The sequence below is a fragment of the Varanus komodoensis genome, unplaced genomic scaffold (assembly GCF_004798865.1).
Source record: "Varanus komodoensis strain SLA01 unplaced genomic scaffold, ASM479886v1 scaffold27, whole genome shotgun sequence".
In the NCBI taxonomy this organism is placed as follows: Eukaryota; Metazoa; Chordata; class Lepidosauria; order Squamata; family Varanidae; genus Varanus; species Varanus komodoensis.
In genome coordinates this window covers 9,630,531-9,646,693 of record NW_025335701.1, presented here as the reverse complement: position 1 = coordinate 9,646,693, position 16,163 = coordinate 9,630,531, and the positions used below count along the sequence as shown (strand labels likewise).

Genomic DNA, 16,163 nt, shown 5'->3' with positions numbered 1-16,163 from the left:
CGTTCAGTGTGGATAAGCGCAAGGTCTTGCACTTGGGGCATAGGAATGGGTGTCATAAGTACAGGTCAGGGGACAAGTGGCTGGAGAGCAGCACTTGTGAAAGGGACCTCGGGGTGCTGGTTGACTGCAGGCTGAACATGAGCCAGCAGTGTGATGTGGTGGTCGAGAGGGCGAACGCCACCCTTGGTTGCATAGCCAGAAGTGTGGCTTCTAGATCGAGAGAGGTGTTACTACCACTCTATATGACTCTGGTGTGCCCGCAACTGGAGTATTGTGCTCAGTTTTGGGCCCCTCATTGCAGGAAGGATATAGCCAGGTTGGAGTCAGTGCAGCGTAGGGCCACAAGGTTGGTGGCCGGTTTGCAGGGGAAGCCGTATGAGGCGAGACTGAGGGAACTGGGTCTCTTCAGCCTGGAGAAGAGGAGACTCAGGGGGGATTTGTTGGCGACATACAGGTACGTGAGGGGATATCACATGGAGATGGGTAGAGGCCTGTTCTCCCCTGCAGAGGAAGGCAGGATGCGCTCCAACGGAGCCAAGCTCAGGGAACCCAGGTTCCATTTAGATGCTGGGAAGCACTTCCTGACAGTTGGGACCCCGAGGGTGTGGAATGGGCTTTCACGGGAGGTGGTTGAGGCCCCATCGGTGAAGGTGTTCAAGGATAGGCTGGTCATGCACATGGTGGGCATGTTGTGAGTGGAGCCGGCTGGAGCCGGGGGTTGGACTGGATGACCCGGGAGGCCCCTTCTGACTCGCTTGGCTTCTATGCTTCTAAACCACATAGCTTACTGGGAAAAGTTGGGGCTAGTCATCATCTTTCAGCCTAACCTACCTCACAGGCAGAGGTGGAGTGGGCTGCGAAGACTAAATGGACAAGCACGCATGCTGCTTGGAGCGACTTCGAGAAAGAGTGGGAGTGTTGGAATCGCTGTTCAGAGCAGCATCAACCGCAAGCTATCCTGCTGCACCTCAATGCCCCTTGTGGACATCGGGCAGGAGGCTGAGCGATGAGGCTTTGCACCGAGGGACAAAACTGTGCTGCATCCGAAAGGAGCTTCCTGAAAATCCGAGGCGGGTGCTTTGGCTCGAGAGCCTTGCGATTAGCAGGGCAAAACCAACTCCTCCCGCAGAGCTGCTGAGGCTCAAACTGGGGCTGCAGTGCTTCTTCAGATGACGAATCAGGGACAGTCGGTCACTGAACTGGACGTTTCGGATGCATGGCCAGCCCGACCAGTGACTGCAGGCACGGTCTGACCCATCCACACCGTGGGGCAGTGCTCCAGTGCTGGCCATAAGCGGGAAGTGAAAAGTGGGGCAATGTCTCTTTAAGAGGCAGGCAGCTCCTCAGAGGGACCAGGGGAAAGAGCAGGGCCAGATCAGGCAGGCTTCCTAACGCCCCGGAAGTCCTCTGCGTGGTGCTGAGACAACAGTTCTTCTCCGGCAAGGGCCCGCCAGTGTGGCTCTGCCCAGGGTCCTGACAGACCCTGCCTGGCCTGGCCACCCTGCTTCACTTGGCTTGGCTTGGCTTGGCCTCTCCTTTGCCAAGCTTCCTTGGCTAAGCCTCAGCTCTCCTGTGAACCGTGAGCACTGCTGAACGGGACCCTCACCCAGGACCCCCGCCTGCTTGGATCCTGCCCTGCCACTGGCCCTGCCTGGCCACCCATAATCCTCATCTTCTCCTGCGCAGGTGCGGGGGGAGGGGAATGAACCCACTCCAGCTGGATCAGGGAGGGCAGGATTCCAGCTCTTTCCCCAGACTTTCCATAGCCCAGTTCCTCGACCTGCAACTCCCTCACTGGGCTGAGGTGCACCAAAGGGTACTCACTCAACGTGCGTCACGTTCCGCATTTCTGAAAACGCTGCCGTGAGTTCTTTCATTCCAGCACTGTGAATCTTGTTGAAGCTTAAACTGTAACAGAAAAGCCAGGATTCATAGGTAAACAGCCATGCTAGCGGTTCTAGTTCTGGAACAGGCAAACACTGGGGCTTGCGAGATCTAATCTGGTTCTAGAGAAACTTCAAGATACCCCAGTGGGAGGTCATTGCGCATCAACACCTACAATCCCGCACACCTGAGCACAAGCTTATGCTGCTAGCACCCCGTTCTGAAATAAATCGAAGGTGCACCCACTCTTGGAACACAGTGCCCATTGTCGCACTTGGGCAAGAAAGTCAGAGAGCTGGAAAAGGGCCCAGCAAAAGGATCACGGGGCTGGAGCAATTCCCCTGAGAGGCAACGGTGCAGCATCTGGGACCGCTTAGGCCAGGGAAGAGGCCAGGTGTGAAGGATGGCATGGCGTGGCGGTGTTTCTCTCGCTTTTCCCCGGGGATTTATCCCACAAGGCTAATCAGTGGGAGATTCAGGACCGATAAAAAGGCTCCTTCGCATAGCGCATGGTTAGCGACGGAATGCGTTTCTCAAGAGGGAGGGATAGTCACCATGCGGGTGGCTGTCAAAGGGATGGAGCAGATCCATGGAAGATGAGACTCTCCATGGAGACACCGCCATCCAGTCCGGCAGCCAAGCCAGTGCGTCTCTCAGTCCCAGGCAGCCGGTGGGCCACTGAATGGGGGCTACTCAGCCCCTTGGGGCTCTTCTTGTTCTCCGGATAAGGTTACACCAGTCCGGCACTAGATTGGTGCAGAAAACAAGGGCCAAAACTGGATGAGTGCAAGCTTATCAGACAGCTGCTTGGCAGGCCGGTATGCAGAAATATGCACAGCGATGTGAGAGGGGAGGGGAATTAAGCCCACCCCTCTGCCGCCTGTTCACCTTAGCTGCCCCCAGTCTGCCACCTTAAGGCATTTTCTCCCTGCTGGTTTGCTATTACTTATAGCGAAACAAAAACACAGAACAACCACAACAAAACATAGAGCTGCTCTGGACCCATCAGAGATACGCTGAATGGGTCTTCAATTTATTACTAATAATATCTATTTAAACATATACGCTCACACAGAAATGCTGAATATTTATCTATTGACTTGCTTGTGGCATTCAAGTCAGCCCGAGGAAAACCTCTCAGAGTAAATCTTGCAGATCTGGGACCAATGCATCCAGCTGGTCAGCTGTGCATATTTTAGCTGTCTCCCCTTGGGGTGATTGGACCAGGTTCTAAGTGCCACATTTAGGTGGAAAACTGGGATAGAAATACATGAAACAAAGAAAAGGAAGTAAAAAGCATGGACCTACTCGACTTCTTTCATGTGAATGGCCTTCTTCAAAACTTCTGCAAGGCGCAAACAGGCCTCACTCCCCAGATGGTTATTGCTCAAACTGGGAAACGGAATAAAACACAAAAACATTCCCTTAATTAATCTGTAGAAGACCATGGTGCTCCAACCAGGGAATCTTTCTTAGGAGTCAGAGTGATCTGGGGCTTGTACCACAACTTCCATCATCCCCAGGTAGCATGCCTGGTGGGGATTATGGGAGGTGTAGTCAAACAGTAGGAAATACAACAAGTGTACCAGCAGCCATCACTCTGTGCCCTTTTCCTGCAGGCAGAGTGTAGTCCTAGTTTCTCAACTTATTATTTTAAACGCCTTTTGGGGGATGTTAGGAGTGGCCTGGAATGGCCCATGCTGCCTGATTCCATCCTTCCCAGGCCCAAGGGGAAGAAACGTCTCTTTTTCAGCTGGCTGCTGCTCACTCCCGAAGTCGAAGCCCACGCTGCCCGGACGCTGGCTGTGCAAGACAAGGTCGCCTCAAGGACAAGTCCCTCCAGTTAGCAACCCTTTTCGCGTGCCTAAACTTCCAGCGAAGTGCCCCAAACTGGTTTCCACATCTTTCTAGAGGCAGGTGGCCCATAATCTGCCGATTCGGAAGCCTGAAGGACCCCAGCTTTAAGAGAGGACCTGCAGTCCATCAAACCCGCTTGATGTAGGAAAGTCCAGGCATAAAACCCCCCCAACTGTTGTTGTCGGGCTCTGCCCAAAACCCTCTGGCAAGGAAAACGGTCCTTCTCTCGGCTTCATGTGTAAGAGGTTCCCTGATTTGCTGGGCAAGTCAGAGGCATTAGAAGGAGCAATAGAATGGACTGCAGCTCTGCTTCAACGCCTTTGTTGTCACAGTTCCAAGCCCTGCATTTCCAGGCAGGTGAGCAAGATCTGACCAAAACCCTGGTGTGCTGCTGCCAGTCAGCGTTGGCAGTCCTGGCCCAGATGGACCAAAGGTCCCGTTCAGTACAAGGCCACCAGTTCTTTCCCCAGAACAGTGATGCTGCCATTCTCCAGCAGACAGAAGCTGACCATTCTTAACACCAGTGTAAGTTCTCATTAATAACCATACTTACACCAGTCTTCTCAAGAGAGGCATCATGGAGAGTGTTGAAATCAGCGTCAGAATATTTGCATTGTCAAGACTGAGAGAGCTAAGGCTGAGGAAAAAGAGAAGCGTGTGAAGCAGGGATAGAAACATAGAAACAGAGCGACTCAGAAGGGTCTCCTGGGCCATCTAGTCTGACCCCCGGCTCCAGCCGGCTCCACTCGCGACATCTGGAACTCATGGCCACTGGCGACAATGTCGGCATTTGGGCATCACAAGTGAGGGATTCCAGGACTTCATCTGGGTGAAACTGCAGTGCTTTGCCACCACATCTACGCTCCCCCTTGTCATCCAGGAAAAGAGCGCTAGAAGGGCATGCAAACAGAGCACGAGCTTCCAAACCTTGCAGCAAGAAGCTCTGGGGGGAAAACAGCCCAGTTTTTGAGAGAGAGAATGTATGTGTGACTGATGGACAGATGCAATTGAGAGAGAGAAGAAATCTCTCTCCAATCAGGCCTGGTAATTGTTGAGGAGCTTAATGTCAGAATGACTTGGGGAGAATAGAGCCGTCTGTGACATTTTGCTTGGCCTAAAGATGGTGTTGAGCTAAAAGGGACTTTGAATTTCTGTATGGAGGACATGGCTAGCTTTGCTTTTGCATGTGACCTGGAGAAGGCTTGTTTACGCCATTCTGCCAGCACAACCAACATTGGTGGGAGAGGGATTTCATTCTACCTGGAGCAGGAAATTCATTCCACCCATTCAACTATTAGATTAAATGACTCATTCTTCCCTTTACTTCCTTTGAGAAAATGTATTGCAGCATCCATTTTTTTTCTAGTTTTATTAATATAAAGGCTGCTCAGTTTCTCACAGTGTCCCACTAAGTAAAAGGGCTCATTCTATCTGATCTGGGATGGAGACGTTTCTGAGTAACGTCGGACTTTATTTTATTTTTTTAAATTGAAAATTTCCAACCTAATAAAACTATTGCTCCAATACTGACCAAAAAGTGGACATTTTTGGACAAGAGAATTCCAGAGAGAGATTGAATGTAATTTATCAAGAAATTCAATTTGGTTAATTATTTATTTATTCCATTTTTATTCCTCCCAATAGCTGAAGCTCATTGGGTAGTTTGCAACAGTTTGTAAGGAGACAGTACAAGAAAGTGCTCCAAACTTTTCTGGAATACAAAAATGTGAAAACAATTTAAAAACAACAAAAACAATACATGATACGGAGTAGTTCTGTAAAACACCTGGAATGGGTATGTCAGTCAAGCCATTAAACATCCTTGGATGTCTTTAAACGGTAGTTTAATTTAATTTAATGGTAATTTATTATGTTCTATTGTATTTCAATGTATTTTATTGTGTTGTAAGCCGCCCCGAGGCTTCGGCAAGGGGCGGCATAGAAATGTTATAATAATAATAATAATAATAATAATAATAATAATAATAATAATAATAATAATAAATGGCATGGCACAGAGGGCTCTCGTAACTGGGTGCTGAAAGGATAGCAAGATTGACTCCAGGCAGAACTGAGTGGGAAGAGCGTTCCCTAGATGGGGGCCACCACTGCGAAGGCCCTTCCCTTTGCTGCTGTCTTTCCCGCTCAGTGCCCAGATGTGTGTGCTAACCCTTATGGCCTGAGATAGGATAGCAAGGTTTTTATCCTGCTGCAGGTATGAATTAACACACCAGTGTTTGTGTTATCATTAGCACAACTCCTGATAACAAGTGGCGCACTTGCAAAAGGTTCTGCCACAGTACATGAGTTAGCATTTAAAGCAGGGCTGTGGAATCTCTTCCAGCAGAAAGGCCAAATTTGATGTTGGAAAAGCTCTGAGGATGCATTCTGGGGAAAGCTAGGGGGCTGAAGGCAAATGAGGTGGGGCTGGAGTGCCCTGGGCAACAGCCCAGGAGCCCCAGCTGAGCTTAGCCTGAAGCTCATCTGGCCAGAGAGCAAACTCTGAAGGGGCATTTCGACATCGCAGGATCCAGGGAGGGGGGACTGGAGCTCCAGGGAAGGGTGTGTGTGCCCATCTGGGGCACACAGACCTGAGACTCCCCACCCCTTCTTTAAGGGGATCAGCCCCCAAATCCACCCTAATCCGGCATGCTATTAGCCCCTGTGGCCAGCCAAAGGTCTTTGGGAAACCCACCAGCATGTACAGGAGAGGCAGTGTGGTGTAGTGGTTAAGACCGTGGAACTGGGACTCAGGCGATCTAGAGCCATGGAGCCAATTAGGTGACTTTGGGCCAGTCTCAGCACAGCCTACCTCACAGGGTTGTTGCTTTGGGGATAAGATGGAGAGCAGGAGGAGGGGAATGATGTAAGCAGCTTTGATTTTTAAAAGGTGGGGTATAAATCTAATGAATAAATAAATGAATATGAAGGTATGTGTCCTTCTCCCGTGTTGGCACACAACTCAGCATCCTGCCTGTGTAGATGGAGCCTCCAAATGAAGCATGCTTGGCTCACCACGGCCTGTTTTGGAGTCCCCTTGCCTTACGCGGAAGCCAAGACCTCGCTCTGGGCACGACGGCGGGGTGGCGCATACCCAGTCCAGGCCTGCTTGTTCCAAAGCCCCCAGGTGCCATTTCCGGCATGGGAATGAGCGCCACTGAACGCAGCAGGGGCTGCTTCCAGGCAAGCGCACCTGGGATGAGGAATGTTGGAGCAATGCACAAGGGACTCAGAGCAGTCCAGATCTCCATGAATCTGTGCAGTGGGTACCTGGCTGTGCACAATCTCAGCCTGGAGGGGATGTTTTTCGAAAATAAATGTGGGGAGGCATCCATGCAAATTCACACTGGGCTGATGTGCAGTAACCCAGGTGTGTGTTTGTGTGAGTGGCAAGAAATTCTTGTCCGTCCCCTCGGGAAAGGGGGAAAGGGGGAAAGGATTCCGGTTCCATCAGTGAGTGGCTGATGGAATGGCAGTGCATACCTCTCTATCTAGGACTGCACTGCACTGCACAGCAGTGGCATCAGCCCTCTCCCACCCGGTGCTCTCCAGATGTATTGGAGGCCAACCCCATCATCCCCAGCCACCGGAGCCCTGCTAGCTGGAGACTGAAGGAGTGGCATCTCCCCCTGCCCGCACCCCCCCCCCCCCGCTGCATGGCAACTTACTTCATGCTCTGCAAGTGATGCTTCCCCTCCAGAGCCGTCAGGAGCGGGCCCACGCCATCCGCGCTGAGTTCGCTTTTGGACAGGCTGTGGAGGAGCACAGTCAGCCCACGCGCTCGGGGGGGGGGGAGGGATGCATGCAGCACGTTCCTCTTCTCCCTTCTGTTTTGCGGAACGGGCAACGCCCGTGCGCCTCCAAATTTCGATGGCTACAACCTGGCCCTCCTGCTTCATGCGCTCCCTTCCTCTCCCACCCTTTTTCTAGACAGAAGAGGGACTCAGGGTCGGAGCCCCACTGCTCAGAAGCCCCCGCTTTGGAGAGTCCCACCCAGGAAGAGCCACGGAGGCGATCCTTGCCCTTCCCTCCTCCGATCTTCCGTTATTTCACTAGAAGGGCTTTTTGGCCCCTTCCTGCTGGAGTGGGGAGGTGGGCGGAGAAGGCACAGAATGATCAGCACCCCGTCCTTCTGGTTCCCCCGCCCCACCCACCGAAAGACCCTTTTCCCTCTCCCCAAGGCCGGTTTTCAAAATCAACAAATCCACAGACAACTGCAATCAAAATGTGCTCCAGAGTCCGCCTAACTAACAGCAAAAGCGGAGGAGAGATTCTATTCCAGAGGTGGAGGGGGTCTTCCCCCCCACCCCCTGTTCTGTTTGTGATCTTGCCATTGTTCTTCTGGGTGTGCCTGATTCAATTTGAGCATTGAGCTTTTCTGGGAGTCCGTGCTGCAAACAGCCACGGCTCTTGCACACCCCTTTCAGCATCCTGAACAACCGCTGTGTGTCTCCTGGTTGTGCAAAAAAGCTAGACGATGAGGAACGTTTCTCGTTCCTCGCTAGGAGAATAAAGCAGCTCTGATGGCTTCCACCAGACAGCTTTCAGTGGATATGGGGGTGAAAGGGCGCGTATAATAGCCAATGGCAGGCTGGAAAGTCCACTTACTCGAGGTCTTCAATGGCGTGACAGTGATGCAAAGCGGCCGCCAGGCACTTCATGCCCGCAGAAGGTATCCTGCAACACGTGATCCTGGAAATTTAGAAAGACAGCAGTTAAGAACAAGCAGCCTTGGGAAATGGCCATGAGGCAGCCGTAGGCCGTATGAAGTCAAGGATGTCCTCTCCCCTTCTGGACTGCGAGTACGAGCAGCTTAGCGGCATCTGTGGCGGATGGACGGACGGACAGACATTCCAGGTGAAAAAGAGGATGGGCAGGATGCAACTGCTTTGCTTTCTGGTATCTGACAAGGAGACGATGGATAAAGTCGCCTTACGATCCGGGTTCGAGTCCCTGCTCAGCCATGGAGCCAACCGGGTGACTTTGGGCCAGTCACAGACTCTCAGCCCAACCTACCTCACAGGGTTGCTGTTGTGGGGATAAGATGGAGGAGGAGAGATGATGTAAGCTGCCTTGAGCCCCTTGAAGGAAAAAGGCAGGATATAAATCCATAAATAAATAAATAAAATAATAAAATCCACAGGGACTGTTCTCTAGCCTTGGAGACACTGGGCTGTTTTTCATATGCATTTTTTAAGAACCGCATCTCTGTCCAAAATATTTAGAACAGGGATGGGGCATGTGCAGCTCTCCGGAAACTGCTGGACTGCAGCTCCCATCATCCCTCATCTTTGGCTATGCTGGCTAGGGCTGATGGGAGTTGTGGTCCAAGAATATTTGGGGATCGCATCTTCCCCACCTCTGCCTGATAGTCTGTGTCAGCCTTTCCCAGCCTGGTACCCTCCAGACTCATTGGACCAGAACTGCCATCACCAAACCAAGATGGTGGACAACAATAGTGGCATAGTCCAGATGGGGAAGCCTGGACCACACGCTCTTCCACGGAGGTGCCCAGGCACCGTGGCAGTTACAGGAGGGGCGTGTGCAGCTGCAGGCCTTCCCGGAAGGTCTCCTTGCCAGGCACAGAACGGAGCAGCCAGCCCTTGGCCGGGCGTACCTGAGTCTCTTCAGCGCTGGGAAGTGGAACAGGGTGTCAAACGTGAGAGCTGCTTCTGCATCGGTGAGTTGCACCTGAGACCAGCTGAAAGGACAAAGTGAGCCTGTGAGGAATCGGCAGGTGTTCGCTGGGCAAAGGATGACGTGAGGTTGGGAAGGACCCTGCAGGTACGCCAGTGCCCCTCTTTCCGTCTGGCTTTCCAGCCGGGTTGAACCTGACCTTATAAGAGACACAGAATTTGCGATACAAGGCAAACCGAACCCGTCCGGCAAATATTGAGTGCCCAGCTTTTGCATTTATATTAATGATGGCAGTCATTTGTCCATCATTTATTTCCATTGGAAATGGAATATTAAAGAATTAATGACACATTTATTAACAGCTGTAAGATTAATAATAGCAAAGAATTGGAAGGAAAACTGTGATTTCCAGTTAAGTGAATGGTATAAGGAAATTCAGAATATACCTATAAATAACAGCTAGCGTGTAGTATTAAGGTGAAAAAAAGGGTGGACATAAAGGAACAAGTTATGACTTTGGGGGTTATTTATTGAATATGTATTAACAAAAGGGAAGGGTATTAAACTTTCATATGATTCATATGATTCAGTGCAATCTGGGATGTGGAAGGGGTCTTCCTGAGAGAGGGAAAGTAAAGAAGAGGAGAGGGACATATATATCCATAAATAAATAAATATTGCATACCTGAAGGCGCGGAAATGCACCTTTTGTGTTCAGTAGCACATAATTTAATTATGAATTGCTTTAATTGGCTTGATTCAATTAATTTGTATTGTAGGGGTTTTTCTTTTTTACTTTTTTGTCATTTTGGTGCATTTTTGTATTTGTATTGTAACGAAGTCGGTTAATTAATATAAAGTTATTTTTAAAAAGCACAGTGGGCAAGGCTTTCTGGAGGAGGCCATCATGCCAGGGAAGGCTGAAGGCAGGCAAGGAGAGGACAGCCAAAGATGAGATAGTCCTTCCCCCAGGATGCCCCTGAGCAGGGCTGTCTAGGGAAGGGCTTTCTGGGGAGTCTCATCCATAGGGGCACCATAAGTCGGAGACGACTTGACGGCTCATCGTGGCAACAAGAATGAAGCCGGGACTCCCGGGGCGCTCCAAGCACGCTCGGTCGTGCGGAGACCTGGATCCTTGCCTAGCCCATGCAAACTCCTCTGGAGCCTTAGCTGGGCTCCTCACAGCAGCCGGGTGAGAAATGGCGTTTCCCAGCAACGGTATACAGGGGCTGCCAAAAAACGTCTACACATTTCAGAAAGGAAAGATTGTGCTCCTCAATACATGCTGATAATGAAGGATGAATACGAGTCATATTTGACTTCACATTTGACACATTTCAAGGGATGCGCAAAGTGGTTCCCATCAGCATCCAAACACTTCTGATTACAGCCGATTCCTGCTTGAGCGATGTTGACTGAAGCCCATCTGGATCACTGTGCTTGCCGTTTCGGTTTCCTCCTGAAGCACCGCCATCTTTTGAGCAAACGTCATTCTACTCATTGTGACCGTAACCCAATTCAGTTTTGGATTACACTGTGCTCCCCAGAGAGCCCCTCCTGGCACCGGTACGTTGTACTCCTTCCAGCGCCAGGTAAAGACCTTTTTATTCAGCCATCATTTTAATATGGGCAGATTTAACTTCGTCTGGAAGGGAAAAATCAGGAAAAGAGACTTCCTCTGCCCCTGATATTGGGAGGAAATCCTCATGGGTACGAAGGGAACTTGGGAATGCAGCAAGAGAGGAAAAGCACAAACCAGCTTTGGAAGAGGGGCAGAAGCTTAAATCCCCTTCCACTCCCTGGCATTTCTGTTCACTCTCTCCCCCCGCCCACACACATAGCCCTGATTGCCTCGCTAACAACGAGCAGGTTAAATGTGAAACGCATCTGCCATGGTAAGTGGTTGGACTTTTAAATATTCCTTCCGCCAGGGGAAAATAATTCATCATTGTCATGGATATCTTCTGGAAATTAAACTCATTTTAATTTAATTTAATTCAACTCATTTTAATTAAACTGGCTCCCCATCGAAGTCCGGGCCCAATTCAAGGTGCTGGTTATCACCTACAAAGCCCTTAACGGCTTGGGACCTGGATACCTGAAGGAACGCCTGCTTCCGTATTTGCCCTCCCGCCCCCCAAGATCGGCGGCAGAGGCCCTTCTCCAGGAGCCCTCCATGAAGGACATTAGGAGGGTGAGTACCCGGAGGAGGGCCTTCTCTGCGGTGGCACCCCATCTATGGAACGCGCTCCCCAGAGAGGTCCGCCTGGCGCCGTTGTTATTTGCTTTTCGGCGCCAGGCCAAGACCTTTTTATTTAAATGATATTTTAATTGTTAATTTGTTGTTCTTATTGATTGGTTTTAAATTATGGCCGAGATACTCCGAATTTTTAATGTTATCCTATTCTATGTTTTATCTGCCTTGTAAGCTGCTCAGAGGCTTTCTGCGATGGGTGTGGCCTAAAAACGTTATAAATAAATAAATAAATAAAATGCCCGTGTTCATTTGCACCGAGTATCACAAACAAAAATTGCTTATCCTCTGCCGCAAATAAAAGAACCCATTGTAACCATTTGTACCTGCCCAGACCCTTCACTACCCCTTCAATCTGCATGCATAGGGCTGCCAACTTTTCCTTGTAGCAAAGCTGTGACATTTTTAACAGCTTTATGGTAAGAAAAAAGCAGGGGAAGTTTGCCCTCCAGGCAAAGGCAGTGAAGTTCATGAGCTGAAAGCTCAGCTTGTGTGGACGGCGTGGCTCACTGCCGTTAAAAAGTGGCTTCAGCTCCCGGGAGAAGCGATGCCTCCACAACTCATGAGGGATATCAGTTCACTCTGCCTCCCTGAAATTTTCTCTTCTGACACCCCAAAAGGGTGGAAAAACAACACTCACTTTAATGCCCAAAGCTGGCAGCATTTCTCCATGAGTTCTGGCAAGAAGGAGACTCCTTTGGCTTCCAGTTCACACTGGTGCAACCTGCAGACCACACACACACAAAGAAACCACACCCGGCAGCTTAGAAGGGATACCTGAATCCTTAACCCTGTGTATGCACAGAGTGTGGAAACAGCAGCAAAACTACGTAGCAATTTTGCAGGAGAACAAGACGTGGAGAAGACACTCCAGGTGGAATTGTGCTTCAGGAGCATGATGCTGCTTGCAAGCCAGGTACCCACACCTCCATCCACCTGGCTTTCCCGTCCAGTTGCTGCAATGTTTGGCCCCAGCAACAAAGGGTTGGTAGGCTTTGCCCCCAGGAGGTCTGGAAGGGAGCAATGGGCTCTCCGACCTACTGGGAGTTGCCCAGGAGGGCATCACAGTACGGCGAACGCTCGGCACAGCAAATTTCCTCCCGCCTCTGGTCGATGTGGGATTCTCCCCCGTCGTTCGAGGTGGAGACGGGGAAGGGCCGGGTATCATTGCAGCCATCACTCTGGGGGAACACTCACACCTCCCCAAGGCAGCCTGACGGAGAGCAGCTCTGCCCCGCTCCCGGGAAGGGAAGGCAGGGAATGGGCACCTCAGACCCTAGCAGTGCCTTGCCCGCATTCACAACGCCCAGTGGAAACGTGTGAACCCAGGCAACCCGTGCTCCGCAGGGGACAGCTGCTCCTTCCTGCATTTACCGGGGGATGGTGTGTGTGTGTGTGTGTGATATGGGTGTGGGGAGAAATCCCCATATTCCTGATGTGGCTAAGCCGTTCACACCACTTGGTGTCCCAACAGCTTCCTATGGTGGCCCAGTGGTGAATTCAGACAACCTTCTTGTTCCAGTGGGAGGTAATTGCCACAGACATCACAAGGTGGTTCCTTGCTTGTGTTGTGTGGTCTAAGCACATGGGGGACCCCCAGATCCTGGCTTACCTGCTCGGTCAAGTCCTCCAGTCTATGCCAGCAGCAACGATCGGTTTAGGACAACGTTAAGCTGGCTAAGTTATGCCAGGAGCAGGGCCTGGACCCGGGAGAGGGTACAAGTGTCTCACCTGCTGACCACAGACTCTATTTTCTCTTCCCAATCAGGGAATTCCTGTTCCACCATGAACAGACCACCATCTCTCCTTAGCAGATGCAAAAATGAAGGAAAAATAAGGAAGATTAGATTGTTTGGAGTGTCTTGCTTCTTCTAGCATTTGCTGTATTACATCATGCATTTAAACTGCCCAATACCAAATACCCTTCAGGTTGGATTTCAAATAGAGTGGCTGTGTGTCCTATTGGAGGGATAACAGTCCTCTATTTGAACACATCCTCTGTTTCAAGGACTGTCCAGCCCAAATCTGGTCAAGGGGTAAAGAACCCCGAGAAGGAAGGACTGGGTACTGGGGGTGCCCAGCCATAGCAGAGTGACCAGCAGCTCCCCAGCACTACAGTGGTGAGTGGCACTATATTTCTATTAGCTAATCTGTGCCCTCTTTTGATGATGCTTTGCCATTTTGAGTGAGGTCTGAGCCCCAGCTGTAATTGCAACAGTTAAAAGAATTAAATGCAGCAAAATATGGCAAGGATCGGGAAGGTAGGTGAGAACAAGCCAGAGCATCTGCAGACCAAGCCTCTGAGGGCACCGTGCTGTCTAGAGAGTCAAAGAAAAATCTGGGCCCCCAGCTCCGACCTCAGGAAAGGATTCCAATTTTGGAGCATCCTCCAAATACTCTCCCAGCTGATGCACTTTCTGCATCCGCTGTGGCTCTGAAGTCAGACATGCAAATGTTGCCTAGGTTCAGACCACTGCTCGTGGTTCAACGACGACCCAGCCTCAGAGTGTGGGTTATTGTATTGTCTGAACCCAGCCATCTTCTACATGACAGCCCTCCAGGCAGCAGATGAAAGGGCTGAGGTTGCATCTGGAGAGCCTCTGAAGAGCCTTGGCCACCCAGTGCCTTCCCACCGAAGCGGCACCTTTCAATCTACTCGCATTTGCAGGCGTTCGAACTGCAAGGTTGACAGGAACTGGGACGGAGCAACGGGAACTCCCTCCATTGTGCAGATTCGAACCGGCGACCTTTCGATCAACCAGCCCACCCAGCAGCACAGCGGTTTAAACCACTGCACCACCCACATCCCACACAGTGTTCTTAGAGACATCCCAAAAAAATCTTGGTGAGGAATTCAAGGTCTCTCTCCTGGATCTTCTCGCCAGCCATGTATTTAACTCTGGAGAAGTATGTCAGGAAGATATCAAACACGGAGAAGGGGATTACGTGAGGGCTGTGATGTTTCCCTGGACTCCAGCAGCCATCTTCAGAAAAGTAACGATGCTTTCGTCTTTCACCCACGGCTCTTCTATGCTGCAACGCAAAGTACGAGCATCTTGGTGAGCAGAGCTCCTTTCAGCGGGAGAGCCAAGTTCCATTCCAGGAGTGGGCAGGAGTCCATGTGAACCTGGCGGGGCCCCCAAAGGCTAAAATATCAAACGCAATGCAACCCTTTCTTCTAGTAACTAGGTCTTAGTAACAAGGAACCGACGCCAGGAAGCCATCAACCGACTGGTGCCTAGGGAAAATGGTGAGGTCACGGAGCCCTGGGGGACAATTTGGTAGCTCAGGTGGGTCAGGTTTTCTCCCCAGGCTTCTGCTTCTGGAGTGCTGTCCTAAACAGAGTTGGTGTGGGGTAGTGGCTGAGAGTGTGGGTCTGGGACTCAGATGACCTGGGTTCGAGCCCCCACTCAGCCACGGAGCTCACTGGGTGACTTTGGGCTGTCTCACAGGCCTGTTGTGGTGGGGATCAGATGGAGAGCAGGAGGAGGAGGAGGATGCAAACTGCTTTGAGTTCATTGTAAGAAAAAAGGGGGGGGTGAATAAATAAAGGACTACAAAGTAGCTCAGTTGAACTAAACCAGGTAGCAGAATTCTCACCCAGTTCTTAGCAGGCCCTCTGGTTTCCACAGAGTCCTGAACAAGTCTTCTGCATCGTTGACCATTAAGGCATTGTTAGTTGACCTAGGAACAAAGATGGTCATTTTTCCGTGGAGAGTCTTATAGACAGAGCCCAGGTAACCAGAGGAGACTTTCATGCCCACCCAGACTGAAATGCAACCTTGCCCAAGACAGCAAAAGCTCACATGAAATTGTACAGGGTGGTGCATTTCCCCAGCCCAGAGAAGAGCTGCATCAGGTGTTCTGGTTGGAAGCTGCAGTGCTTTAGCCTAGAAAAAAGGAGGGCATGCGCCACGTTAGCATCTTCTGAGCAGATCAACAGGCCACAGTGATCAGCTGGTAGCTTGTGTGCAGCACAGACAGGGCAATTGTCACTTGAGTGTGGAGTCTGTGCCGAGCGTGGGTTGTCACTGCAACATACGATTATTGTGAGGTCTGAACCCACCGCACAAGCCATGGTGATCACTCCACACTTAACCACCCAGGGAAACAACCAGTATGGACATGTGAGGAATCTGTTTGGAGACAGGACTCTTAATTTGGGGATAGGACCCATGTGGAGCACCATGGAGAGCTCCTTTAAAGATCAGACTAAAAACCAGCAGGAATACATTGCCCCATCAACACCAGACCTACCAGCTTCTACTGGTGAATTGAATCATACTTAACCAGTTACCTCAGGGTCTTTTGAGGTTTATCTTCTCCCACTAATGTCTTAAGCAGCATTTCTTCAGAGGACAAACTAGAAGACAAGGAAGACATGAAGTTTTAGAGAAACCAGAGTGGGTACCATCCTTTGGAAAGAGAGTGTGCTATGTATTCATCTGAATTCTGGAATGCAGATTCTCTGCTGGACTTAGAAACATAGAAACAGAGTGAGTCAGAAGGGGTCTCCCAGGCCATCTAGTCT

At 50.6% G+C, this 16,163-nt stretch overlaps 1 protein-coding gene across 4 annotated transcripts in view; it reads right to left on the bottom strand.

Annotated features, from left to right (window-relative positions):
• Nucleotides 1–16,163, bottom strand: part of NLRC5 (NLR family CARD domain containing 5) — a 77,172-nt gene that overhangs the window by 9,175 nt on the left and 51,834 nt on the right. For all 4 annotated transcript variants that reach the window (XM_044433992.1, XM_044433994.1, XM_044433995.1 and 1 more), the window contains exons 30-41: nt 15,930–15,995; nt 15,439–15,522; nt 15,233–15,316; nt 14,579–14,665; nt 13,364–13,438; nt 12,273–12,356; nt 9,359–9,442; nt 8,350–8,433; nt 7,410–7,493; nt 4,295–4,378; nt 3,193–3,276; nt 1,825–1,908 (exon numbers count right to left, since the gene is read on the bottom strand). In XM_044433992.1, coding sequence (XP_044289927.1) covers nt 1,825–1,908; nt 3,193–3,276; nt 4,295–4,378; nt 7,410–7,493; nt 8,350–8,433; nt 9,359–9,442; nt 12,273–12,356; nt 13,364–13,438; nt 14,579–14,665; nt 15,233–15,316; nt 15,439–15,522; nt 15,930–15,995 — 984 coding nt within the window. The remainder of the gene's footprint in view (nt 1–1,824; nt 1,909–3,192; nt 3,277–4,294; nt 4,379–7,409; nt 7,494–8,349; nt 8,434–9,358; nt 9,443–12,272; nt 12,357–13,363; nt 13,439–14,578; nt 14,666–15,232; nt 15,317–15,438; nt 15,523–15,929; nt 15,996–16,163) is intronic.